The 26,583-nt window shown below is 47.8% G+C and overlaps 1 protein-coding gene across 2 annotated transcripts; it reads right to left on the reverse strand.

Annotated features, from left to right (window-relative positions):
• Positions 1-4,958: 4,958 nt before the first annotated feature.
• PRODH2 (proline dehydrogenase 2) lies at positions 4,959-16,444 on the reverse strand. 2 transcript variants are annotated; one of them, XM_082607222.1, is made up of 10 exons: positions 16,205-16,444; positions 15,932-16,128; positions 15,703-15,841; positions 15,534-15,620; positions 10,238-10,318; positions 9,996-10,151; positions 9,725-9,891; positions 6,634-6,744; positions 6,166-6,251; positions 4,959-5,182 (listed from the first exon to the last, which is right to left on the reverse strand). In XM_082607222.1, the coding sequence occupies exons 1-10, from the start codon at positions 16,376-16,378 to the stop codon at positions 4,998-5,000; spliced, it is 1,383 nt and encodes a 460-aa protein (XP_082463348.1). In that variant the 5' UTR covers positions 16,379-16,444; the 3' UTR covers positions 4,959-4,997. The 2 variants fall into 2 exon arrangements, with proteins under 2 accessions (XP_082463348.1, XP_082463349.1); XM_082607223.1 differs by having other exon boundaries at positions 16,303-16,383.
• Between the last annotated feature and the right edge of the window lie 10,139 nt (positions 16,445-26,583).

Genomic DNA, 26,583 nt, shown 5'->3' on the forward strand with positions numbered 1-26,583 from the left:
AGAGAGGCCTCTGGGGAAGACAGCCCTGGCTCTCAGGCTCGCTGGGACTCAGACTCAGGGCGCCGGGAGAGTGGGGCATCACCACCTGTCCACTCACTGGTTGGGGCTGGCACCAAAGGCCAGCAGGAGCTGCACGGCAGAGCTGTGGCCCAGCAGCACCGCGAGGAAGAGCGCCGTCTGCCCGGCACAGCTCTCACCATCTACCTGGACAACGGAGGGGCAGCAAGGCTGAGGATTACCCCTGCCCCTTACTCCGGAGGCAGAGGTCCGCTCCCAATTCCCTGCCCCCACAGTCCCTCCTTGACTCCAGGTTCCGTCTCTATGTCCTGGAGCGCCCACCTTCCAGCCGCTGGGGACACTGCCTCAGAATCCATCTCAACACAGTCCTCACCATGAAGTCCACAGAACTGGAACAAGGTGACATCTACCTGCCATGCCAATATCCATCCCCCATCCCAGAGGTGTCAAAATCACACCAAGGTACCCAGGGGCCAGGAGGAAGTGGACTGCATGGGCACTTGGGCTTACAGGAGCCTCGTGCACTGTCTAGGGCAGGCAGGCTCCACCCAGCTCAACTTCACTATATGAATACAGGTCCCATGTGGTCAGCACCAAATTCAAGAAAAGCAAACTCTCTGGATTTTATCAGGAAATCTCTCAAGTTTATTTTTGAGCACTGCCTTTAAGAGCTGAATCCAGGTAGTAACCTCCTCTGGATTCAGCCTCCATGCCCTCGCCAATCCCCTACTCACCATCATCCTGCTCAGAGCCCCACTCCCAACCCTTCATCTCCACACCCATCACGTCCCAAGCCCTGTTTCTCTGCATCCATCATCCCTGAGTGCCTCTTCCTCCAGACTCTATCCCATATACCCATGGTGTCTTTGTCCCCGCATTCCTATGTAACTGGCAGACACAGCTAATTAATCACGTACTTGGTCCAACCTAGTTTGGTCTCTGCCGCAAAATCCTTCCAAATGTGGTCCTTCAGGAACCTCTGAATATCACATTTACTGCATCCTATTTTACTCAGTAGCCTACCATCTTTTGCAGTGGCATCCTAACTGGTTTTCTGCATTTGCTTTGCCCTGCAGAGGGATCATCTTAAAACACAAATCATTTCACAATATAATCATTACGATAATCACTTCATTTCACATATAACCTTATACAAGTTGGTCCAAAACAGAAAAATAGAAAAAGAGGGCAAGGCTCATTTTTATGAGGCTAGTACGACCTTAACTCCAAAACCAGATGAGAGTTTCCAGAATCAGAAATGAAGCTATATGTCAATTCAATTTATGATCATATACGCAAAGCCCCTAAATAAAGTAAAAAGGGTAACCCAATCGATTTTTTCCCAGAAAGCAAGGATGATTCAACAAAAGAAAATCTATCAATGTAACAAAACACATTCATGAATTAAAGGACAAAAATCACGTATAACTGCATCAGTAGAAAAAAGCACTTGATAAAATTCAATACCCACTTATGATTAGGGAGAAAAAAAACCCACCGCAGAAAACTAAGAATAGATGGGAACTTCCTTACTTGATTAAAATTACAAACCAAAACCCAAAGAGCAAGCATGGTACCTAGTGCAGAAACATAGGCTCTTCCCTTTAATATCAAGAACAAGGAAAGAGATGGCCATTGACAACAAAGTTTGGGAGTTCTAGCCAATACCTTATGACAGGAAAAAGAGATTGGAGTTTAAAGATTGAATAGCTGAGACCAAACTGTCACCGTCTGCAGATAACAAAAAAGTAAAAGAATCAACACACAATTACAACTATTAAGCAAGTTCAGAAAGTGGCTGGATACACAATCAACTTACAAAAATCAATGAGAAACAGAAACTAAATTTGATAGTGTTAATTTCCTGCCTACAACTCCGATGGTTTCCAATCACACACAGAACAAAATCCAACAAAATTCACGCCCCTCTTAAGGCCCCTTCCTGTCTGTACCTGCTGCCCCTCAGCTTCAGTTCTCTCCCTGAGTCCCCTTGCTCCTTGCTGCTACTTACACATACCCAGTGTGTTTTGACTTCAGGGCCTTTTCACTGGCGATTCCATCTTTCTGAAGGGCTCTCCCCCCAGCTGTTTGCATGACTGACTCATACTGGAGGACCCAAGTATCACCCTATCCGAAAGGCCATCCTCTTTACCTCTCCTTTCTACATCATTCTCATCACTCTCTTAAATTCTCATATTAGATTTCATTCACAATGACCCAGAAGGTCATGTTTACCCATAAATCCCCATCTCAGACAACAGAGCCTTGGCACACCATAGGTGCCTGCTACACACTTGTTGACTGGCCAACTGAAGTCGCACCCTCCATTCTGCCCCTTGATCTTGTCCCCCCAGGCATTTCCAGCAGCCAAACTCTCACCTCTCCGCAGGAGCCGGGTGAGGCCCCAGCCTGGGTCCCTGGCCATAGCCAGGCGATGCAGATGGCCCACCTGGCCTCCTGGATCCCGAACGGAGCCCAGCTCCACGGGGAAGCGAGAACGCAGTGAGGGCGTCTGTGGGCTCTGGACTCAGCTCCTGGCCAGGGATCAGCTAGCGGGTCTCATGAGGGCATGAGGAAGTGAAGGACTAGACCTCTGGGGGGCAATGAAGACAGAGCTGGCTGGGAGTCCTGGGGGGCAGGCTGAGAAAAAAAGGCAATTCGGGAGGGGTCTGCTTTGGAGAGAGGCATCAGAATGAGAAAAGGGGTGGGCTCTGGGACAGCTACACAACAGGTCAGGGTCCAAGGGAGTCTGGGAGTGAAGAGGATCTATGGAAATCTGAGGGCTGGGGTCTCCATCTGGGAGAGAGGGTGTAAGGGCTACGGGGATAGGATCTGGGCCAAGGAAAGGAGTCTGGGGGCTTGGGAAGAGGGTCTGAAGACTACCTAGGGGCTGGAGGAAGAGGGGTCTGAGGGTTAGGACCTGAGAGGGGCAGGGGTCTACGGGCTGTGAGAGGGAGGCGTCCAAGGGAGGAGGACAGTCTGAGGGCAGGGTCTGCAGGCTTGAGGAGGGGTCTGAGGGTAGTGGCTGGGGTCTGTCGGCTGGGAGAGGGTCTGAGGGTTGGGGGCACGGGCTGAGGTTTAGGGAAGCGTCTGTGTGCTAGGATGGGGTCTGTGGATTATGAGAAGGGGCGGAGAGAAGGAAGGGGTCTGAGGACTGCATCCGTGGGCTGAGGGAAGGGAACAGGGTCTGATAAAGGGGTGGGTCTGAGGGCGTAGGAGGGGTGGGAAGGAGGGAGGGGTGGGAAGGAGGGGGAGGTCTGAAGGCGGGGGTCTGTGGGCTGCGGAAGGGGCCTGGTGGACAGCTGAGGGCCCAGTCCCTGCAGCTTTGTACCTACCATTGGGCTCCGACAGTGATCCCCACGTGGCTGCCACGTGACCCCCACGTGACCCCGCGCGCTAGTTCTGGCGATCTGAGCGCGAATCCTAGGCTCGTGCGCACCCGCTGTCTCTGGCCACCTGTGCGCTTGCGCAGTAGCCACCCTCCCCTGAGAGCTGCCCCTGCGGCCCCGAGGTGACCCGGTAGGAGAGACAGCAATGGCCACCCGAGAGCTACTGACTGCCCCCTAATGTTACCGCCTTCTTGTTTGGGCTGGCGGGCCCTTTATGATCCCTGCCCTTGGCTGCCTTTCCATGCTTTTCGCCCACGCCCACGGGCGGTTTCCTCCATCTCCGCCCCAGCCTCTCTTCTTTGCCCCACACCTGGGGGTCCACAATGTCCTGATACTCTGCCTCTCTCTGGACGTCCCCTGGGACCCTCACACCCACTGGGTCCCACACTGGCCTCAGTATCTCCCCCAAACTGCATCTCCTCCCAGATCCCCATCTCAGAGTTGGAGCCACTGTCCCCTCTTTAAGCCAGAGCCCTGGGCCTGGCCCTGAACGTCTGCCTCAAATCCAGCCTATCAGCTCCACGGCCCTTCCGCTCAGCCTCCTGATTTTGTTCTCTCCACCAGCCCCCTCCTCCCTTCCCCACACCCTGCCCTGCTCTACCCACCTGCCAGGCTTCCCTACCCCAGCTTCCTCTGGGCTCTCAGGCGGAAAGCTCAAGGTCCACTCGCCATGCTGCAGCCAAGGGACTCTCACTAAAGCCCAGCCTGACTCTGTCCCTCCCCTGCTTCAAAGCCTCCTTACTCCCCAGTGCCCTTGGGACAGAGTCGATGCCCTGCAGTGTGGCACCAAAGACTGCATCTTCTGGCCCCCCCGCCTTCATCCTTGTCCCCGACTCCGCAGTCTGTTTATGCACATGCCCTTGTCTTGGAATGCTCTTCTCAGTACTCACTTGGTTATTCTTATGAATTCTCTGGGACGCCCTCTTGATCACCAGGTGTCTCCTCTGGCCTCCTACAGCCTCCAGGCTTTTCCCAGTGTTGCCCTGATACTCTGCCTGGGCTCCCCTCATCACAGCCCTGACCACCCTGGGCTGTCACTGTCTGAAGATGGGTCTGTCTACCCCTACTGGACTAAGACCTCTGTGAGGCCAGGCCTGGGGTTGTGTTTGGTCACTGTTGTGTCCCTAGCACTGTTCACCTGGAAGCCTAGCTCAGAAGGAGACTCAGTAAATGCTTATTAAATGAGAGAGTGGCTTGGGTCTTCTCTCTGTCCCTCCGTGGACGTGTGGCCTTAGCCCAGCCTCTAGATTTCAGTGCCTCAGTGTCTGCTCTTCATCTGTGCTCTTCACCTGGGCGTCCACTGGAGTGAAGAAAATTCCCGCGTGAGCCACTAACTGGCTGAGTAGAGCTGACCCCAGGCCCATCGCAGGATCGTCTGCCTCAGGGTTGGTGGGGGAGCTCATTAGTGTTTGATCAATGTCCTTGCTATGCTCTAGGGTCATCTAAAGATCTCTCTTGAGCCACAGAGCCCCCTTAGCTTGGGCTGGCTGAGGCTGAGATGAGCCCTTCCCCAAGGAGGTGGCTTCCGTACAGGGCAGCTGCCTGGGCAGCAGCTCAGGACCTTTATTGACCATATGACCCCTGGGGGTGCTAATGGGGTACCCTCAGGCCCCGCCCCATCAGCCTCCGCCGAAGTTCTTGGCTGAGCAGTTCCTGTTCCCTGCGGGCACCCCGCAGTACACTTTGGTTCTCCTGGGCCCTCCGGATCAGGTAAGGGATCACGTCCTCCAGGGAGCCATAGGGGATGGACTTGTACACAGCATAGCCAGCCTGCCCTGGAGGGAGAGTATTTGCAGGGTGTGGGCTGGTGTTTGGGGAGAGGCTCCCCCAGGCCCCATCTGGAACAGAGATTTCCATTTCTGAGAACATGGCAGACTAGGTGGGTTGGACAAAATCTCCCACTGAAAAAACTAAAAATCCTGGAGTAAACATTAAAAAAAAATCTTCTCAAAGTTATGAAAATGCTGCCAAGAGAATAAGGAATTTACTAATGCAAGAATTAAGAGAAAGTGAGAATCCAGAGAAGGAAGGGTTACACAAGAAGCATTTCTATCCTGAAGGCAAAATTGAGCTGCTATTTAATGACTTCAAAGCTGAGGGGGTACAGAAATGGAGGCTCAAAGCCTGACCAGGGTAAGAGTTATAAAGGAGAACTTCCCCAGATTAAGTTGGAACCCAAAAATCTAGACCCTCAAAGTAAGAGATAACAAGAAGTCAAACTTCCCACCCTCCCTCACTCCCAGGGAATGGCCTTGACCATGAGCAGAGCAAGGAAAAAAATAGAGGAATCCATCTCTGATAGGTTGTGGCCATGGGTTAGTCCTCTAAAATATTTGCAGCCCCAATTTGCATTCCTGGGATATCTCAAGAAACCTCAAGCTGTGAAGTTAGGGTGCACTGATTTTGTACCCCTTAGCACCTGGCAGGAGAAAACATAAATCTTCTGGTCTCAGGCCCTGGTGAACAACACAGTAAAGATAACAAGGCACACGGGCGACAAGATACCATGATGAAGAACCAACAAAAACAACAGACCGCAGACACAGAGACACAGGCCTGCAAGGCCTTCAGCTATGGGACAGATCTATCTGGAACGGTCTGGCGCTTGGCCCGGCCGGCCGGCTGCAGGCTCTGGATGGGAGCCTGGCCAGGCATTGTCTGGGAATGGAAGATGGGATCTGTTTGGGAGGGAATGAGGCCTGGGGCTGACTGGGTGGGATGTGGGAGTGGGGCTGGGAGGGACGGATCATTCACATACCCAGTGCCAAGGAGACATGGTCACACATCCCCAGAAGTTGTCCAAAACAGACAGGCCCATCCAGAGGAATGCCCAGCTCCCACATGCTACAGAAAAGGCCACATCATCAATCCAGACAGTGGCTGGATCCAGAGCTGAAAGTCAGCCATGATGCACTCATATGGCTGTTCTAGTTATTCAAATATTGAAGTACTTCCAGACTCACTGATAACCACTGCCCTGGGCCCCCTGAAGGATCCCCAGTGAGTCCCCACTTCTTCTCTGGAGCCCTGGGACCTCCCCATGCCCCAGCAAATAAGGGACAATGCCTTGTTCAGCTGGGGACTAGGGGACCTGCAGGTGTAGCAGGAGTTAAATATTTTGAATATCCTCCCCATCCCCTTTGAACCTACTGGCCCACACTGTCCCTCCCCTTGTTCCACGTCCACCACCCTTTGGGCACCTGTTTCCCATTCCCCTACTCCATACCGCTTGGTTGCCTGGTGAACAGAGTCCTCATTGTGGGAAGCCACCATGAGGGGGCACATGGGGCCACGATGGGACACCTGGGTCAGCATCAGCTCCAGACAGCGGCTGTAACTGAAGGGAGATGAAGGTCTGGCATATGACACCTGCTAAGTGAGGGTTAGGCCCCAGGGACTGGGGATTTCTTTCCTTGGGAGGTGGGGTGCCTAAGGGCAAGGACCCTGAAGTCAGGAAGTACCTGCATCCCACCTGCCTCCGCTGCGAGAGACATCCCCTCTCTGAGCCTTTTTCTTCACCTTCACCTAACAGTGTTGCTGTGAGGATGGAGTGAGATGAGGGTGGACATAAAGCCTCTGGCACAATGGCACTGTCACAGCTAAGGGCCACATCACACAAGATGACATTTATCCAAGGTCATTCACTGCAGCAGTGTCTACAGAGCAGGGTTAGTAACAACCCAAATGTCTGTAAGTGGGGGACAAGCTAAATGAACACCCAGAGGAGAGTGGAGTGCCCCTGTGGGGGCAGGGAGACCCCATGATTACATGGGGATGTGAGTGGATGTGAGCTGTGTTGGTGTGTTCATTTTCATATCATTTTGATTTTTGAATCATGTGAATGTATTATTTATTCAAAATCTCTATTAAAACATTAATGGTACTGTGCTGGAGAAGATGTGGAGAAATTGGAACCCTCCCACCGTGCTGGTGTGAGTCTAAAATGCTGCGGCCACTTTGGAAAACCATCTGGTAGTCCCTCAAAAAGTTAAACATGGAGTGACCATATGACCCAGCGATTCCAGTCCTAGAGAACTCAACTTTTAAGAGAATGAAAACTGTATGTTTACACAAAAATGTGTATGTGAATGTTCATAGCAGCACTATCCACAATTGACAAAAAAAGTGGAAACAATCCAAATATCCATCAACTGATGAAAGGATAAATCAAATGTGAACTCTCCATACAATGGAATATTATGCGACCATAACAAGGAATGAAGCACTGACACATGCTACAACATGGTTGAACCTTGAAAACATTATGCTGAGTGAAAGAAGCCAGGTACAAAAGGTCATATATTATATGATTCCATTAATAGGAAATGTCCAGAATAGACAAATCTATAGAGACAGAAAGTAGATTAGTGGTTGCCAGGGGCTGGGGGTGGGTGGGAATGGGGAGTGACTGCTAACGCATATGGGGTTTCTTTTTGAGGTGATGAAAATGTTCTGGAATTAGATAGTGGTGATGGCTGCACAATCTTATGAACATACTAAAGGCCACTGAATTGTACACTTTAAAATAGCAAATTTTACGATATGTGAATTATATCTCAGTAAAAAAAACCAAAAATGGTGCCAAATGATTAAGCCTATGGGACACAAATATGCCTAGGAACCTTCATGGGCTTGGATGCAAGCTTAGCCTTCGTGGCTTAGCAACGTGCTCTGGAAGCTTGGTAAGTACTTGCAACTCTACAGACCTCTCCTTGGTCCACTGTGAAATGGAATTGGGCTTTGAAAACTCCATGAGGACAGGGCCTGGTGGCCACCTTGGTTGCCACTGCAACTAGGGTGCAACACAGTTCCTGATCTAAATCAGGTGGTCAGGGACTTCCCTGGTGGCACAGTGGTTAAGAATCCGCCTGCCGATGCAAGGGACACAGGTTCGAGCCCTGGTCTGGGAAGATCCCACATGCCGCGGAGCAACTAAGCCCATGTGCCACAACTACTGACCCTGAGCTCTAGAGCCCGTGAGCCACAACTACTGAGCCTGCGTGCCATAACTACTGAAGCCTGTGCGCCTAGAGCCCGTGCTCCACAATAAGAGAAGCCACCGCAATGAGAAGCCCACGCACAGCAACGAAGAGTAGCCCCCACTTGCCGCAACTAGAGGAAGCCTGAGCGCAGCAACGAAGACCCAACACAGCCAAAAATAAATAAATAAATAGATAAATTTAAAAGAAAAATAAATAAATCAAGTGGTCAGCAAGTATGTATTGAAAGAATAAATTCTTTTTTTTTGGCTGTGGCCTCTCGGCTTACAGGATCTTAGTTCCCCAGCCAGGGATTGAACCTGGGCCCCTAACAGTGAAAGCCCAGAATCCTAACCACTGGACTGCCAGGGAATTCCCTGAAATAATAAATTCTTACTTCCCAGGGCCATGGGATGGTGGCCCAAGGAACTCACAAGGATTTGAGGTGAGTAAAAATGTGGGTTCTAGAGCCAGTCTGCCAAAAATCTTGGCCCTGCCACTCACTAGCTGTGCGACCGTGGGTAAGTGATTCCACTTCTCTGTGCCTCGATTTCATCCTCTGTGAAATGGGGATGATAATAATAGTGTCTACCGCTTGGGTTGTTTATTCATTCTTTCACCAGATCTGTACCGAGCACCCACCACACAGCAGGCGCAATTTTAAGCACTGGGGGTTCAGCAGTGAACAAATCAGAAGGCCCTGCCCTCCTGGGCCCACGCTCCCGTGGGTGAGACGAATAATGAGCAACCGAATGTGAAACCTCAACTGCTGATAAGCGCCGGAAGAAAAATCAATCTAAGAAGTGAGTGGGTGTGGAGAGTTCTAGTTTTTGATAGGGAGGGCAGGAAGTTTCCCTGAGAAGGTACCAACAAGTAAAGACCTAAGGAGGTGAGGGATTGAGCCACACCACTGTCTGGAGGGAGAAGGTTCTGGGCATTGGGAACAGGAAGTGCAAAGGCCCTGGGGGGCATCAAGGAGGCCAGTGTGGCTGGAGTGAAGTGAGCGAGGAGACAGGATTGCAGGCAGCTGCAAGGATCTGGGGTTTATCAAGGGTGCACTGGGAGCCATGGGAGGATTTTGAACTGAGGAGAGACAAGATGTGAGGCAGGCTCCCTCTGGCTGCATGTGGGGACCGAATGGGAAGGGGGGATAGAGAAGGGAGCAGGAAGCCCAAGGAGGAGGCTGCTCTTCAGGGGGGAAGTGACGGTGTCCTGGACTGGGGAGAGGGAGTGTTGTGTAGACCCACACAGGACACTCAGCTCCCTGGGAAGTGAGTGCTAATGAAAGGTTAGATGCTAATATTGTTTGTCTCAGAGACCAGCCTGCCCCAGTCCCACCTCTGACTGGTAGCCTTGTAGTCAGGCTGAGTGGGATCTTCGGTACCCTGGAGCCGGGCCACCTCTCTCTCCTTCTCCAGATACGCCCCTCGTACCAACTTCACCCCGAAGGCCAGGCCAGCCCTGTCTGCGGCCTCAGCATCCCGCCTCAGCTGCTCATAGGTGTCCTGGCAGAGCACAGGGGCAGCTTCGGGTCAAGATGCTGGGACCCCGGCCTGCGGTCCCCTCCCCCGGTCCCCTCCCCCACCCCCGCCCCAAGTGCACCACACACCTTCAGATAGGCCTGGTAAGTGTTCCACACCCAGGGCCCGCCTTCCCTGGGGCTGTTCCAGCGAGTGGCCAGAGCGGCCACCAGCAGAGAGAGTGCAGGGTTCAGGGAGGTGTACTCAGCATCCACCAGGAGCCTCACATGCTGGGCCCGGGCGTGCTGAGGGTGAGAGAGGCTGTGGTCGGGCCCCCAGGAGCGACCAGCACGCAGGTGCAGTGGAGCCAGACCGCGGCCGCAGGTGTTACCTGTACCACCCGGTGCAAACGGCTCAAGGAGGCCTGGAGATGCCGGGTTTGCTCGACACTGAGGCAGGAGACCTGGAGGTCCTGTGGGGGGTGGGGGGTGGCAAGAGCAGTTCAGGGCTACTGGACCCTTCCAGAGCCTAAGTCTTCTCTCCCCCACCAGCAGGAAGGGAAAAACAGTTTAGAAATTGAAAAGTAACTGTATCACATTGATATTGATACAATGGTTGAGAGCTCAGGATCTGAGTTTGAATCCTGGCTCCACCACTTACTGTGTGGCCTTGAACAAATCATATAACCTCTCTGGGCCTCAGTGTTCTCCTCTGTAAAATGGGGGTGATAATAATAACTACCTCATGGAGTTGCTGTGTGGATAAAAATGGGTCAATATATGAGATGTGCCTGGACATAAACAGGACAGGACAGTGCCAGAATATGATAAGCACTCAATACATGTTATAATAATAGGTGGCTTCAAATGCCATCTTATGTATTTACTCTTTACAATGATCCTAGTAGGCAGATGTTATTCCAAGCTCTATTTTCCAGTGGGAGAGTGACGTGACTTGGAATTAGCATCTAGAAAGTGCTTGGAACAGTAGCTAGCTCATAATAAGAGCCATAAGTGTTACCTCGCATTAGTCTCTTGGGACCTCAGTTTCCTCATCAAACTTTGAAGGCCTCGTTGCAACTCACAAGGCTCCCCTGGTCTGACCCCTCTGCTCTCACCTCCTCCCACCCTCCACCTGGCTTACTGCCCTCCAGCCTCACTGGCCTCCCTGCTAGTCTTTGAACATGCCAGGTACCTTCCCACCTCAGAGCCTTTGCTCTGGCTGTTCCTTCCGCCTGGAACACTTTTCGCCCAGATGTCCACTTACTTCACTCCAACCTCTCCGTAGGGTCTTTATTTCAATGCCACCTTCTCTATGAGGTTCTCTCTGGTTTGAACTTGCAACTCCCTTCCTGGGGCTTTCCTTTCCCCTTCCTCAGCCTTATTTTTCTCTACAATGGCTGTCTATACTTGTAACATATCGGCTTTGTTTTTTGTTTTAGTACAATTAAACATTTATTACATTTTTTCACACACTTATGGATAGAGTGAAGAGAGGGCAATGTTCCTCTGTGTCTGTCTCTGCACCACTCTCCCCATCTGAATCCAAGATCATTTGACTGTAAGGGAACAATAAACAGAAACCTTTCAAAAGAGCTCAGGTGAAAAGGCGGTTTACTAATAGGGGGAAGCTCTCGGAGCCCAATTTCAAAAGCACCTACTTTATCTGCATTAATTAATTTGATCCCCTAAAACAATTAAGTAAATATTATTCCCAATTTACAGATTAGGAAACTGAGACCCTGAGGGGTACTAGAACTTAAACTTGAAAAAGAATGATTTTCCTGGCTCGGTGCGCTGCACCGTCCCCCCTCACCGGCACGAGGCCCTGCAAGCCCCGACTGGGCTTTGGTTTTAACAACTGAGTGTCTCTTGCGCCTCCCAGACTAGCAAGAAATTACCTTGAGGGCAGAGATTTTGTTTATCTTGGTCATCATCCCCACCCCTGGCACAGCACCTGGAACGTGGTAGATGTTCAACAAACGTTTAGGGAATTATTACATTTGTAATGTGGAAATAATAACTGTCCCTAGTTCAGGGTCCTCTTATGGGGATTCGAGGGTGAATGTGAGCTGCTGGTGACTCAGGGAGTCCAGCTGGGTTCAAAGAAATTGGGAAGTTAAAGAAAGAGGAACAGGTGGAATTTAGGGTTCCAGTATAGTCAACAGGATGGATATGGATCCCATCCTGGGGGAGAAGACTCTCCAGGAGAAGGGAAGGGTGAGGGGCACCTGTGGAGTTCTTCTCCCCAGTCAGAGAATTGTCTCCCTATGGGGCATCATCCCAGGAGAGTTCTGGGGTGTGAGCAGCTGGTGGAGCCGCCACCCTCACAGAGGGCCAAGAGGGTGCCACATGCAATTTCAGGTCCTCATTTACCCTTCACCACCCTCTGAAGTAGGGACTATTGTCATCCCCATTTTACAGAGGGGGAAACAGAGGTGAAGGCACAGAGAGTTGAAGTCATTCATCTAAAATCACACAGCTTGGGACTTCCAAGCTGTGTCTGGTGGAGAATGGTTAAGAATCCGCCTGCCAATGCAGGGGACACGGGTCTGAGCCCTGGTCCGGGAAGATCCCACATGCTGCGGAGCACCTAAGCCCATGTGCCACAACTACTGATTCTGCTCTCTAGAGCCTGTGAGCCACAACTACCGAGCCCGTGTGCCACAACTACTGAAGCCTGCATGCCTAGAGCCTGTGCTCTGCAACAAGAGAAGCCACAGCAATAAGAAGCCCACACACCTCAGCGAAGAGTAGCCCCCTCTTGCCGCAACTAGAGAAAGCCCGCACGCAACAACAAAGGCCCAACGTGGCCAAAAATATAAATAAATAAATAAACTTATAAAATCACACAGCTTGACCCGGGATTTAAACCTCAGCATCTCCAGGCAGAGAGTAAATGCTTCCCTTGAACACATGTAAACCACTTAGGACAGTGCGTGGCACGTTGTGAGTGGTAAGTTCTCCACCATTAGTTTACTGCTTCAGACTCACTTGCTCCATTCATTTACTCATTTATTTAACATATGTTTATCACATCTTGTCTAGGTGCCATGGCCTGGGATATGGCCGTGAACAGGACAGTTATGAATCGTGCTGTGGAGCCAGTGGCTGTGAAGACCAAGGATGGGTGGGGCTTGGGATGTGGGATGGGGGTGGTAGGACTGCTCTGAGATGGGGACAGGAGGAGGGGGCAGGTTTGGGGAGACACAGGCCAGTGTGGGACCCAGTTGTTGTGAGGGGTCTGGGGGACGTCCAGGCGGAGGTTCCAGAGGGACTCAGGGGAAAGGCTGGGGCTGGAGACAGAAGGCAGGCATCATGAGTGCAGAGCAGGGAAACAGGCTGTAGGGGTGGGTGCGAAGGCCCCTTGGAGGGGAGTAAGGACTGAGAGGGGAGTGAGCCGGGACCTCGCCCTGGGGAACCTCCATATTTAAGAGTCAGGCAGAGTAAAACCTAACAGATTGAGAATGAGCTGGCAGAGATGGAAAAGGAACAGCAGGTCTGATGGTGTTGGGGAAGCCAAGGGAAGCTAGTGACACAGAGGGATGAGGGCCCCTCTGTCATCGTGCGGATGCCAGCCTGGCAGGGTCTTTAGTCTTTAAACCCACACTGGGAAGAAATTACCATCACTGTCCTCACATGAGTAAACTAAGTTCACGAAGAGGTGGAATTCGGTACACTCCAAAGCTGATCCTTTGAAGCACTAAGTCCTGCTTCTATGTGTTCTGTGACACGTATTAAAAATTACGAATTAAAAAAAGAAACCTCAGCAGGTCCCAGGCGGCATTATTTGGGGTGACGGAGACTCAGAGGCCAACCGGGTGTCCATCCCAGGAGAGGTAAACCATGCGGCCAGAAGCAGCCATTAAAAACAATGGATTAGGGACTTCCCTGATGGTCCAGTGGTTGGGACTCCACACTCCCAGTGCAGGGGGCCCAGGTTCGATCCTTGGTCAGGGAATTAGATCCCACATGCTGTAACTAAGAGTCCACATGCTACAACTAAAAGATCTTGCACGCGGTAACGAAGATCCCGCATGCCACAACTAGGACCCAGAGCAGCCAAATAAATAAATAAATATTTTTAAAAATGGATTAGATGTACACAGAGATGCTTGGAGAGATCTTAAAATCAGAGTGCTCAGTGAAAAAAGTAAGAAACAGAATGCCATAGATAACATAATGTTACTTGTGTGCGTTTAAAACTATACCCTCCACCCCCCACCCAGCCCCATTGATGGAGAAGGGCACAAGGGAACTTCCTGCGGTGATGGAAATGTTCTATACCTTGATAGGGATTTGAATTGCTCAGGTGTGTATTTGTCAAAGCTCATCAAAGGGTACATTTACAATGTGTGCATTTCATTGTATGTAAATTTTACCTGAAAAGAAATAAATACAGAGCTCTAATTAGTGATGTGCATTCTGAAGCATTTGGGGGAGAAGTGTGCTAAGGTCTGCAACTTACTTTGAAATGCATCAAAACAATGGGGATTGATGGATGGATAGAGGAATGGATAGAAGGATAGATACGATTTAAAGCAAGTATATGCCCAGTGGCATGGACGTACATACACTACCAAATGTAAAACCGATAGCTAGTGGGAAGCAGCCGCATAGCACAGGGAGATCAGCTCGGTGCTTTGTGACCACCTAGAGGGGTGGGATAGGGAGGGTGGGAGGGAGGGAGATGCAAGAGGGAAGAGATATGGGGATATATGTATATTTATAGCTGATTCACTTTGTTATAAAGTAGAAACTAACACACCATTGTAAAGCAATTATACTCCAATAAAGATGTTTAAAAAATAAATAATAAAGCAAGTATAGTTAAATGTTAACGGCAGCAGGTATATGGGTGTTCACTGTAAAATTCTTTCAACTTTTCTGTATGTTTGAAATTTTTCATAATAAAATGTTGGAAAAATATGCCCCCAAAGAGCATATACTTGGCAAAACAAAATCACAGTAACAAAGAGATACATGCTGCTGATGGCAGGGAAGGTAGAAATATGATATGGAAATAAAGAACAAATGAAAGAGGGACTTCCCTGGTGGCGCAGTGGTTAAGACTCCGTGCTCCCAACGCAGGGGGCCCGGGTTGGATCCCTGCTCAGGGAACTAGATCCCACATACATGCTGCAACTAGGGGCCTGCTGGCAACAACTAAAGAGCACACGTGCCACAACTAAGGAGCCCACCTGCCACGACTAAAACCCGGCGCAACCAAATAAATAAATGAATAAAGTAAATATTTTTCAAAAGTTACAGTTAATTAAAAAAAAGAACAAATGAAAGAACAAATGAGTGAATGAGTGAACCAAAACCCATTGGTCTAATCATAGCTGCCAGCTAGTTAGCACACACTAGCATAGCTGAGTCGATTTATAAAATATTGATTACTTTCTTCTAGTTGGTAAAGAGTTGCCGTCTCAATCTCTCCTCTGAGAGCTCCCAGCCCCCAGGCCCCTCCCCTAGAGTCCACAGGTGACCCATATTCCATTTATTCCAGCCATGCCCCAGGTCTGTAGCCACACTTATTCTGATCACTCTAAGCCTGGAAAGTAGAGGTAGTTAAACATTCTGAACATGCCGCTGGCGGGTGCCTGCTACCTCCAAGTCCAGGGGGCTCTGCTTCCCCCACATTCCCCACCAACCATTCAATCTCCCCCAGCCTGAGCTCCTTACCCGCCCAGAGTCCATGGCTTCAGCCAGTCTTTCAGGGCTCAGCTCCAAGGACCCCCCTGGCCTTCGGACGCGTGAGGTTAGCTCCTTCTGGAATGGGGTGGTAGGTGGGGTAGCGAGGGGGACCTGGGGGGCGCCCACCCCCTCCCCTCCCACCCTGCCAGTCCCTTACACAGAGCCGAGTGCTCATCAGCGCCGTAATCTTCAGCTGCATGAGGATGTTGCCAGTCGGGCCAGGGCTCTCCAGGAGGCCTCGTGACAGGTCCACGCATTGAAGCATAGCGCTGAGGTTCCCCTCATACCAGGCCTCACTGCCCAGCCAGCCGGCGTCAGGGTTTGGAGCCCACTAATCCCCTTCTTGCAAGCCTCCCAGCCACCCTGGTCCCTGCCCCCCTACTCACCCAGTCTTGACAGCTGAGTCTGGCTCCTCCTCGGTGGGCACTGCCAGCAGGGGCCGGAGGCCTAGGGTCTGGAGCTGTTGGACACAGCCCCTCACCTCCTCTGTGGTCTCACCAGCCACAAACTGCCCGTAGATGGATGCTCGGAGAAGCGCGCCCGAGAGCTGGGACCCCAGGAGTCGCTGAGACCAGGCTTGGAGCTGGGGTGACAGGGAGCAAGGGCTCAGAGCCTGGCCCTGGGGACCCCCTGGGCCAGTCCCCATGGTCACTGCTCACCGCCAGGCCGTGGGTGACCAGAGGGGGCCAGGCACACAGCCGTAGCACCAGCAAAGCCCGGGTCAGTTCTCCTGTGCCCTTGAGGTGGAAGGCCCCACCATCAAAGCTCAGGGGCTTCCAGCCCCCAGGGGAGGGGCCCGCTTGGGAGCAGAACACACGACAGGTCCAGAGCATCAGGAATCCTTCGCCACTTCCACACCAGGTCAGGGGGCTTTGGAGGCAGCTGGTCCACCTAATGCCCCTTGCCCGGCCAGGGGCAGTGACTGATTAACCAGACAGTAACCAGGGAAAGGTAAATCTTTAGGATCACAGGCTCCTTGAGGGGCAGTTAATTATTAACTTATGGGGACATAGTTCAGAATAACGGGGACAGGAAAGAAAACCCCCCAAAACAGCCCCCAATGACCCTCAGAATAACAGCTCACAATTATTAGGTGCCCATCATATGCCAGTGGGTGTTAAGTGAGAATGTGGGCTCTGGGAGCAAGGCAGTGTGGCTTTGTGATCTCGGGAAAGTTATTAACCTCTCTTGTTGCAATTGCTTCATCTTAAAATGGGAGAGAGGCTAGTGCTACTGAATAAATTTGAAAATGCACATAACCTTTTACCTATCTGTTCCATATTAAGTATATATCTTAGAGAACTTGAACATGGGCATCAGGAAACATGTACAGGAAGAAATATTCCCAGCAGCATTCTTTGTAATAGTCCCAAATGGGAACTACCCAAATTTCCATCAACTGGAGAATGGATAAATACACTGTGGTCTAGTCATACAACAGAATACTACAGAGCAATGAAAAGAGCATAAACTACTGATACATACAACCACATGGATAAATCTCACACACGTGGTGTGTGAAAGAAACCAGACACCAAACAGCCAAACAGGACATGCAGTCTTATTCTATTCAAAAAACTCAAAAGCAGGGATAATGAAATGGCAATATAGTATGGGGGATACATACATGGGCGGTCAAACTATAAAGAAAAGGCAAGCAAGGAAATTATTATCACAAAAGTCAGAAAGGTGGTTACCTCAAGGGATTAGAGGAGTCGTAACTGGGTAGGGGCTCATGGGGGCTTCTATGTCCTTTTTTTCTTAACCTGATGAGGATTCACAGTTGTTCACATTATAAGTATTTTTTAAAGCCATACATTTATATTTTACACTCCTGAACGTACATTTCACAATAAAATAAAAATAAGAAATTAATCATAGTATCAGCCTCACGGAGTTGTTATGAGGAGCCAGTGAGCTCGTGGACACACACAGCCTGGTATACAGTATGTGCTCAATACATACTGGCTGTGATCATTAAGTTTTGTGTACGTACAACCCCACTGGTGTCTATGCCCCTGAAGAGGTATATGACATTAATCACCCCTGTGTTTAGGGATCCCCCAAATCACCTCAGGCTCACCGATTCACTGGAGGGACTCAACTCAGAAAAGCTGTTTTGCTCATGGTTATGATTTATTACAGTGAAAGGATACAGATTAAAAATATCAAAGGGAAGAAGCTATGGGACATAGGAGACATACGACCTGGAGACACCAAGACAAGACATAGGTCCTGGAGACACCAAGGCAAGCTTCTCATTGTCCTTTCCCAGTGGAGCCTAGTGAATGGTGCTCAATTCTCCCAGCAACAAAACATGAAAACAAACATGGAGTGCCACGCCAGGGACATTCACATGAGCCGTGGTGTCCAGACATTTTACTGGGGGTCAGTTACATGGGCATGGCCTACCTCCCACATGACTGACCTTAGTCTCCAGCCCCTCCAGGGATCAAGCTTATACTGCACAGCCCAAGGACCCCAGGTAAACAAAGATAGTCCTAACAAGCAGGATATTCCAAGGGATTAGAGGTTACCTCCCAGGAGTTGGACAAAATTAATCCTCTAACGCACAACCTCCCATTCACAGATAGTAAAAGTGGAGCCTCAGAGAGGTAAAGATGTCTGAAGTCACACAGCCAGTGGCCAAGTGTGGATTTAATGTCCTTGTCCCCTAAACCCCAGGAATAAAATTTGAACCACCCTTTTTGCAGTCTTTTCCTCAGTACCTAATTCACAGAATCAAGGGACAAGAGTCAGACTATAAATCCAGAAAATCCTGGGTTAAAAAGTCTTTAAACTTTTTTTATTACATGCACAGTTCATATTTTAAAATTAAGATAACACAAAAGGAAAAGGAGTGAAACAGTTTCTCCAACTCCTCAATTCATGCCTCTAAAGCAACCGGGTATCCTTGCAGAGGATAGTTTGTGCATAGAAACATACCTACATACCTCCTTTTTGTTACATAAATGAGAAAATACTACTTGTCCCTTTGCACATTGATTTTTTTACTTAATGTATTTTGAGGGATTGTTTCCATCTCAGCACATATAGCTGGATCTCAGATTTGAAAGATTTTATGTTATTTCTTTCTTTAATCTTTGATAGATTTCACCAGCGAAGCCATCTGGGCCTGGAGCTTTCTTTGTGGGAAGGATTTTAATAATAAGTTCAATTTCTTGAATAAATATATTTTCTATTGCATCTTGAGTTACTCTCATACGTTGTGTTTTTCAAGGAATTGGCATTTCATCTAAATTGTCAAGGACTTGACACAAAGTTGTCATAATATTCTCTTTACATCCTTTTAATGGTGACAGAATTTGTAGTGATAATCTCTCTTCCAATCTTGATATTAGTAATTTCTGTTCTCTCTTTTTTTCGTGATCAGTCTAACTGGGGATTTTATCAATCTTGCTGATTTTTTCAAACTTTGGCTTTGTTCATTTTCTCTATAGTTTGCTGATTTGCCTCATTTTTAACATTTGCAGATTGTTGTATTGAATGGATTCCCATCACTGATAATTTCTTCACTTTCCCTGATATTTTATCATGAAAATTTGCAAACAAAGTTTAAAGTTGTCTTATAGAATGTCCTACATATTGTATTTGCCTGATTATGATGTCATTGTGATGTCATTTAATGTGTTCCTTTATCTTCTGTATCTCCTGTAACCCAGAGTTTGGGTCTAAAGTCATAAATTTTTAAATTTATTTTTTGAAGTATAGTTGATTTACAATGTTGTGTTAATTTCTGGCATACAGCAAAGTGATTCAGTTATACATATATATACATCATTCTTTTTCATATTCTTTTCCATTATGGTTTATCACAGGATATTGAATATACTTCCCTGTGCTATACAGTAGGACCTTGTTGTTTATCCATTCTATATATAATAGTTTGCATCTGCTAATCCCAAACTCCCAACCCATTCCTCTCCCACCCCTTGGCAACCACAATTCTGTTTATGTCTGTGAGTCTGTTTCTGTTTCATAGATAAGTTTTTTGTGTCATATTTTTGATTCCACATGTAAGTGATATCATATGGCACTTGTCTTTCTTTTTCTCACTTATTTCACTCAGTATGATAATCTCTAGGTCCATCCACGTTGCTGCAAATAGGATGATTTCATTCTTTTTTATGACTGAGTAGTATTCCATTGTATATATGTACCACATCTTCTTTATCCATTCATCTGTTGATGGACATTTGTTTCCATGTGGATAAGATCAACTTCTTGAGTCAGTGCTGATCCGGCAAGAAGTAAAGGAGGCCACAAGAATCACTCCCTCAAAAAAGTCATGATCTGACAGGGGATAGAGTAGGGGGCAGCTGGGAGAGGTAGAGTTGCTCTAACAGTGGTTACTGACAGCAGGGCTGCTTACCAAGGTGCCGTGGTGTTCCACTCATTGCTCCAGTAGAGGTGGTGCCAAGATCTTCCCCTCTCTCATGACAGGTTCTCATGACAAAATTAGTTATCCAGGTGTGTTTGACGTTTTCCAAGGATGTTTATGCTGGAGGGTAGGCAGGCAGGCCCTGATTGCTCTTTAATTAAGTTACAAGGAGATATATAACAGTGGGAAAACTCAGTTCTGGGTGGGAAAGGCACCTCAGTGGGATTTGGAGAAGATATTTTTTATTTCTCACCTGGCAGATCTTACTTTTTTTCCCCCCTTGCTTGTTCTTAAGGAGATAGAACCAGGACTTCCCTGGTGGAACAGTGGTTAAGACTCCACACTCCCAATGCAGGGGTCCCGGGTTTGATCCCTGCTCAGGGAACTAGATCTCACATGAATGCTGCAACTGAGAGTTCACACACCACAGCTAAGGAGCCCGCATGCCATAACTAAGGAGCCAGCGAGCCACAACTAAGGCGATAGAACCAAGCAGCAGCAGGTGAACTGCTTGCATTTAGGGATCTCAAAGGTTAATGGTGATAGAGGGAGATTATTGAAGGGAGAATGAATTTGTTCCTTTCTCAAATTAGGCATAGGTGAGCCACACTTACACTGAACTAGTGATGTGTGTGGTCGTCTTCTATTTCCTGTAGTAGGAGGAAACTAGCCTGCTCCCTGACCTCTGACAATGTGTTAACCAATCGAAGAATTTAGTTCTTCTTTCAGGGTAGAGATGTGGGGGGTGAACTGGGGTGTGATGATGAGATTATTATCGGTCTGATATTGATATTTACAAATGTGAAAAGTACAGACTGTCCCAGGATGGGGCCATCCAAGACTAGGGGTGAGTTCTTTAGGGTTATCAAGCAAGAGAGATGAGAAGTGGGAAAACTCATCAGTAGTTAACTTTGAGGTCTGTCCTAAAAGAGAAGATAAATCACTCTAAAATAATGATGCAGTGCGAGGCCCGCGTACTGCAAAAAAAAAAAAAAAAAAAAAAGTATAAAATAATGATGTTCCAGCCTGGTAATATATATATAAAAAAAAATCACCAAGCACACAAGAAAGTAAGCCACCGTGAGTGAGGGTTAGCAGAAGCAACTGCTCCAGTTAACAACTGTTGCTAAATAAACTACCCCTAATATTGGTAGCTTTAAAAAATAGCAATAATTTATTTTGCTTACAATTTCTCAGTTTGGGCAGGGCTCAGTTCAGTTGTTTGTTTCTGTTCCATGTAGGATGAGCAGGGTTGGCTCAACTTGGGGCTGGAGGATGCACTTTCAAGATACTGTACTCACATGCCTGACAACTTGGTGCTGGCTGTTGGCTGGAGATTCGGTCAGGTCTGTGGGCTGGGGGCCTCAGTTCCTCTCCATAGGATGCTTGGATTTCTTTGCAGCATGGTGGTGGAGTTCTTAGAGTGAGCATCCTAAAGGAATCAGGGAGGAGTTGTACTGCCTTTTATGACCTAGCTTTGGAAATCACAATGTCACTTCTGCCATAGTCATAAACTTGCCCTGTGTCAAGTCATATTGTAAAGAGCAAATCTTGTTTTGGCCATCTTTGGAAAAATACAATATAACATAACAACAAACAAAAGATTCAGACCTGCAAAAATTTCAGATATTGGATTTGTCAAAATCAGACTACAAACTAGCTCTTTGTAAAATGTTTAAAGAAATAAAATATACAATCACAAATGTAAGCAAGCAACAAGAGAGTATCAGGAATGAAAAAAGTGGATTTGAAAAATAAAAGATGAAACTTTTAGAGATTAAAAATATAATAAATGTAATTCCCACAATAAAAATTAAAACAGTGGATTAGACATAGCTGAAGACAGAACTTTTGAACTGAAAGATTTATCAGAGGAAATTACATAGCACAAAGAGACAAAGAGATGGATATATGAAAGAGAGATTAAGATACATCAAATATCTAATAAAAGACCAAAAAGCAGAAAATAGAACAGAGGAACAGCAATCTTTGAAGAAATGATGGCTGAGAATTTTCCAGAACTGATGAAAAACATGAATCCACAGTTCCAAGAAGCAAGTATATCCTAAACAAGATAAATAAAAATAAATTCATGCCTAAATACATCAAAACGAAATTGCACAACATTGAAGACAACCAGATCTACTATTTATCTCTGCATCCTCCAGAGTATAGCATGGACTAGATGCCCCACAAATTCTTATTGAATAAAATGGGTGGGCATACCAGGTCGAGATCACAGACGATTTAAAGTCAGGGAGGTAAAGCATTTCTTCTTAACTACCTGAGACACAGAACTAGGATTGGTAGAAAGTGAAGTTAAAAATGACAGTGCGGTGGGGGGCAGAGGCTAAGTGGGGAAACTTGAGCTCCTGGCAAAACAGGCAGAACACAACAAGCTGCTCAACAGTAGCTAGGGAAGGTTCTTAAATGAAGTTCCCAGATGGTCCTTCTGTGGGTGACCACCCACTTCCTGCTGAGAGTAAAAGGGGCTTTAATATTAGCTCAGAGGCAGGGCAGGGTTCTAAGGGGGAGAACAACTGCGGGGGTCAGAGTCCTCTCGTTGGTTCTGACTGGGTCACTTGATGACTCGTAAGCCAACCACTGGGCTTAGAAAATAAGACACTCTGGTTGGTCAGTTCCCAGGGCTATCCCTATACGTGGAGCCCCAGGTAGAGTGGGCTACATACGAAGCACAAAGCATATCTGAAGTAGGAAGCCAGGCACCGATGCTTCCCAAGAGAAGACTGCAGGTCACCAGGAAAAGGGTGAATGAACTCTGGATGACAGAACAACTGAGCTCATGAGTAATTCTGATGGTTCCGGAAGAGAATACATAAAAAGAACTTAGAAGAGGGATTGGCATGTGGAAACAGCTAATAGAGGCTGTCTGTCCGTTGTTGCATTTCAGCTATTCAGTGGCTTCGTATCACCCATAGGATAAAATACAAACGCCATAAGATGACCTTCGTGATATATCTTTGCCCATCTCGCCAGCCTCGATTCCTACCTCCCCCTGCCTTGACAGTTATTCTCCAGCGACAATTTTAAGAAAATCCCTCTGCACTCTGTGCTCCTGCGGTCCCCTATGTCTTGATGTCCTGCACAGCTACTTAGCCTTTAATATTGGGGCTCAGTGACCACTAAACATGCAGAATACACTCCCACCACCACCACCACCAAGTTATCATCTCCAGCACAGACCCGTCCCCCGAGCTCCCCAATACACAACAAATCTTCTAGTAGATTGGTTCTTCTCAAACGGGGCGGTACCGCCCCCTGGTGGGAGTTTTGGAAATTTGCGCAAACGTTTTTGGTTGCCGCGTTGACGGAGGACGCTACAGACTTTTTTTTTTAACATCTTTATTGGAGTATACTTGCTTTACAATGGTGTGTTAGTTTCTGCTTTATAACAAAGTGAATCAGTTATACATATACATATGTTCCCATATCTCTTCTCTCTTGCGTCTCCCTCCCTCCAGACATTTAAGAGGCCAGCGTCAAGGCATGCTGCTGGATATTGCGTCCGCGTCCTGAACAACTTGAAAACATCGTTAAAGGCATTCATATGGGTAAAAAGATAAGTTTATAATTATCTGAAATTAATATAAATACGCATGCATGAAAATTTTTGGTATGGTTTAAAATATACGAACTTTTTTCTGAAATGAAACTATACAGTAAATAGAGTGACATTTATAATTTATTTGTCCAGAACGGTACCAAGCGTTGTTAACCATATCATAAAATTATAACTCCAACCATAATGCCATCTATGAGATATAATGTAAAAAATTTAATGATATATAACACACATAAAGAAATGTGCCCATATCACAAGTATTGTGTGATAAATTTTCAGAAAATGACACCTGTGTAACTAGCACCCAGGTCAAGGAGCAACATTATCAGTCTCGTAAAAACCCTCCTTGTGTCCCTTTCCAATCACTGTCTCCCTCTCCCCCAAAGGTAACCACTATTGCCACAAATCAGTTTTGACTGTTTTTAACTTTAAAGAGATGAAATCATACAGTATGTTCTCTTTTGGGTCTGACTTTTAATTCAACACTGTGTTTGTGAGATTCATCCATGTTGTTGCTCTAGATAGTCTTCATTTCCCCTATGATCTCCTTTTCTTAACCCAACTTGAGCCAATCCGATTTGATCTGTCTGAAATTTGGAATAAAGACACTACATTTCAGAGTCAGGCAAGGGTGTGGTGCTCTAGAACTGGGGCAGTCAATTCCTGGACAAGCAATAATTATGGACAAAGAGGGAAGCTAGGTATCTACAAGGAGAGAATGGAGGAAATCTGCTGAGGGATGTAGACAAAAGATGATGGGACCAATGAAAGATAAAAAGAACTGGATAGATTTGCACAACCCATGAGACCCAGTTGTACTTCCGATTCTTTTCTTCTATGACATTGTCATGCACCTTTACAATGCACTTTTTAAAATCAACTTTTATTTTGATGTGATATCAGGCCTCCTGAAAAGTTCTAAGAAGGATACAAAACATTTCAATACAGTTCACCCTCATTCCCCAAATGTCAACATTTTACCTTTGTTTTATCCTTTCTACCTCTCTGTATAAACACACATTATTTTTCTCAGTTGTTTGAGAGTTAATTGAAGACACAATAACCTTTTACCCTAAACGATTAAGTGCACATTTCCTAAGAACAAGGCATTCTCTTACCCAACCATAGTGTAATGGAATTAACATTGACACAATATTGTTATCTAATCTACAATTCTTACTCAGTTTTGTCAATTGTCCCCATAATACCCTTTATAGAAAATATGTGTTGCCCTCAGTTGCCATGTCTCTTTAGTCTCCTTTAAGCTGGAACAATTCAGTCTTCTTTTGTGTGGTATGACCTGACATATATGAAGATTGCAGGACAGCTATTTTGTAGAATATCCTTCAATTTCAATATGTCTCCCTCATGATTAGATTCAGGTTATGCACTTTAGTCAGGAATATCATTGACATACTGTTGTATCCTCAATATTTCATATCATCAGGCCCATGATGTCAATTTCTTACATGCCTGGTAATGTTAATTTTGATCATTTGGTAAAGTGGCATCTGTCAGGTTTCCCCCGCTGTGAAATTACTATTTTTCCCTTAGTAAGTAATAAAGTAAATGCCTTTTAGCTCTACTAATTTGGGTGAGTTTCTTCCCCTTGTAAATTATTCATTTCTGTATCAGTTTACTAAGGACCCCATTCAAACTGGCTTAAGGGAGAGGGTAATTTATGGTTGCATCTAACTAACTGAAGACACCATTCAGATTTACCTAAGGGAAAAGGGGAATGTATAGTCCAGGAGTGGCTCTGACTTTGGGTATAGCTGGATCCAGGGGCTTAGCATAATTAGGAACTTGTCTTATTCAATGATATCTATATAAATTAAGAGGGACCCGATTCTGGGCAGACAGAAGCAATAGATATCTGTTACACTGATTCAGACAGTAGCAAAGAGGAAGTAAAAAGTGCATGAAGAGACCCAACCGCAGCCTGGGGGTTCCTTTGGTGAGCCTTACCCAAGTGGTTTATGTGGTTCTGAGCAACCCAGGACCTGGATTATCCACATATTTTGTTCCCTGGCCATAATGATTGGTTCAGGGATGGACGTAAGACCCAAGCTGGGCTGACGAACGACAGCCCCAAGACCTTCCAGAACTATTGGCAAAAGATGTACTCTGGCTCCTGAGCTTGTGGAATGCCAGCCTAGAACTGCAAGTGCTCATCTCTGTCTCCCAAATGAAGGGTCTACCTGAGAATGAAGTCAACACAGAGAACAGCAAAGCCAAGAGATACAGAGAGATAGACCCCTCGTAGCTTTGTTTCAATAAATTCACCTTTTCTCCTTAGCCAAAGTGGAAACCGAATGTTGTATGTTTCTCCTCCTCCTTCTCCCTCTCCTTCTTCTTCTTCTTATTCCTCCTCCCCCTCCCCCTCCCCTCCCCTCCCCTCCCCTCCTCCCCCTCCCCTCCCCTCCCCTCCTCCCCCTCCCCTCCCCTCCCCTCCCCCCCTCCCCTCCCCTCCCCTCCTCCCCCTCCCCTCCCCTCCTCCCCCTCCCCTCCCTTCCCCTCCTCCCCCTCCCCTCCCCTCCCCTCCTCCCCTCCCCTCCTCCCCCTCCCCTCCCCTCCCCTCCTCCCCCTCCCCTCCCCTCCCCTCCTCCCCCTCCCCCCTCCCCTCCCCTCCCCTCCCCTCCCCTCCCCTCCTCCCCCCTCCCCCCTCCTCCTCCCTCCCCTCCCCTCCTCCCCTCCCCTCCCCTCCCCTCCCCTCCCCCCTCCTCCTCCCTCCCCTCCCCTCCTCCCCTCCCCTCCCCTCCCCTCCCCTCCCCTCCTCCCCCCTCCTCCTCCCCCCTCCCCCTCCTCCCCTCCTCCCCCTCCTCCCCTCCTCCTCCTCCCCCCTCCTCCCCTCCTCCCCTCTCCCCCTCCTCCCTCCTCCCCCCTCCCCCTTGAACCCGTGTCTCCTGCATTGGAGGGCGGATTCTCAACCACTGCGCCACCAGGAAAGCCCCTATGGTGCCTGTTTTTAAAGTCATTTTTGTTGAGGTATAATTTATGTACCATAAAATGTATCCATCTTAAGTGTAGAGTTCAGTGAGTTTTGACAAATC

This window comes from Mesoplodon mirus (genome assembly GCF_964341445.2).
Source record: "Mesoplodon mirus genome assembly, chromosome: 19".
In the NCBI taxonomy this organism is placed as follows: Eukaryota; Metazoa; Chordata; class Mammalia; order Artiodactyla; family Ziphiidae; genus Mesoplodon; species Mesoplodon mirus.

Bases quoted from the DNA above. Each gene is read 5' to 3' on its own strand.
- PRODH2 (XM_082607222.1), bottom strand. From the start codon at position 16,378: ATGCTCTGGACCTGTCGTGTGTTCTGCTCCCAAGCGGGCCCCTCCCCT. The intron at 15,621-15,702 runs GTAAGGGACTGG...ACCCCATTCCAG, and splicing joins TGATGAGCACTCGGCTCTGT to AAGGAGCTAACCTCACGCGT. The intron at 5,183-6,165 runs GTATGTGAATGA...CTCTCCCTCCAG, and splicing joins CCATGTCTCCTTGGCACTGG to GGCAGGCTGGCTATGCTGTG.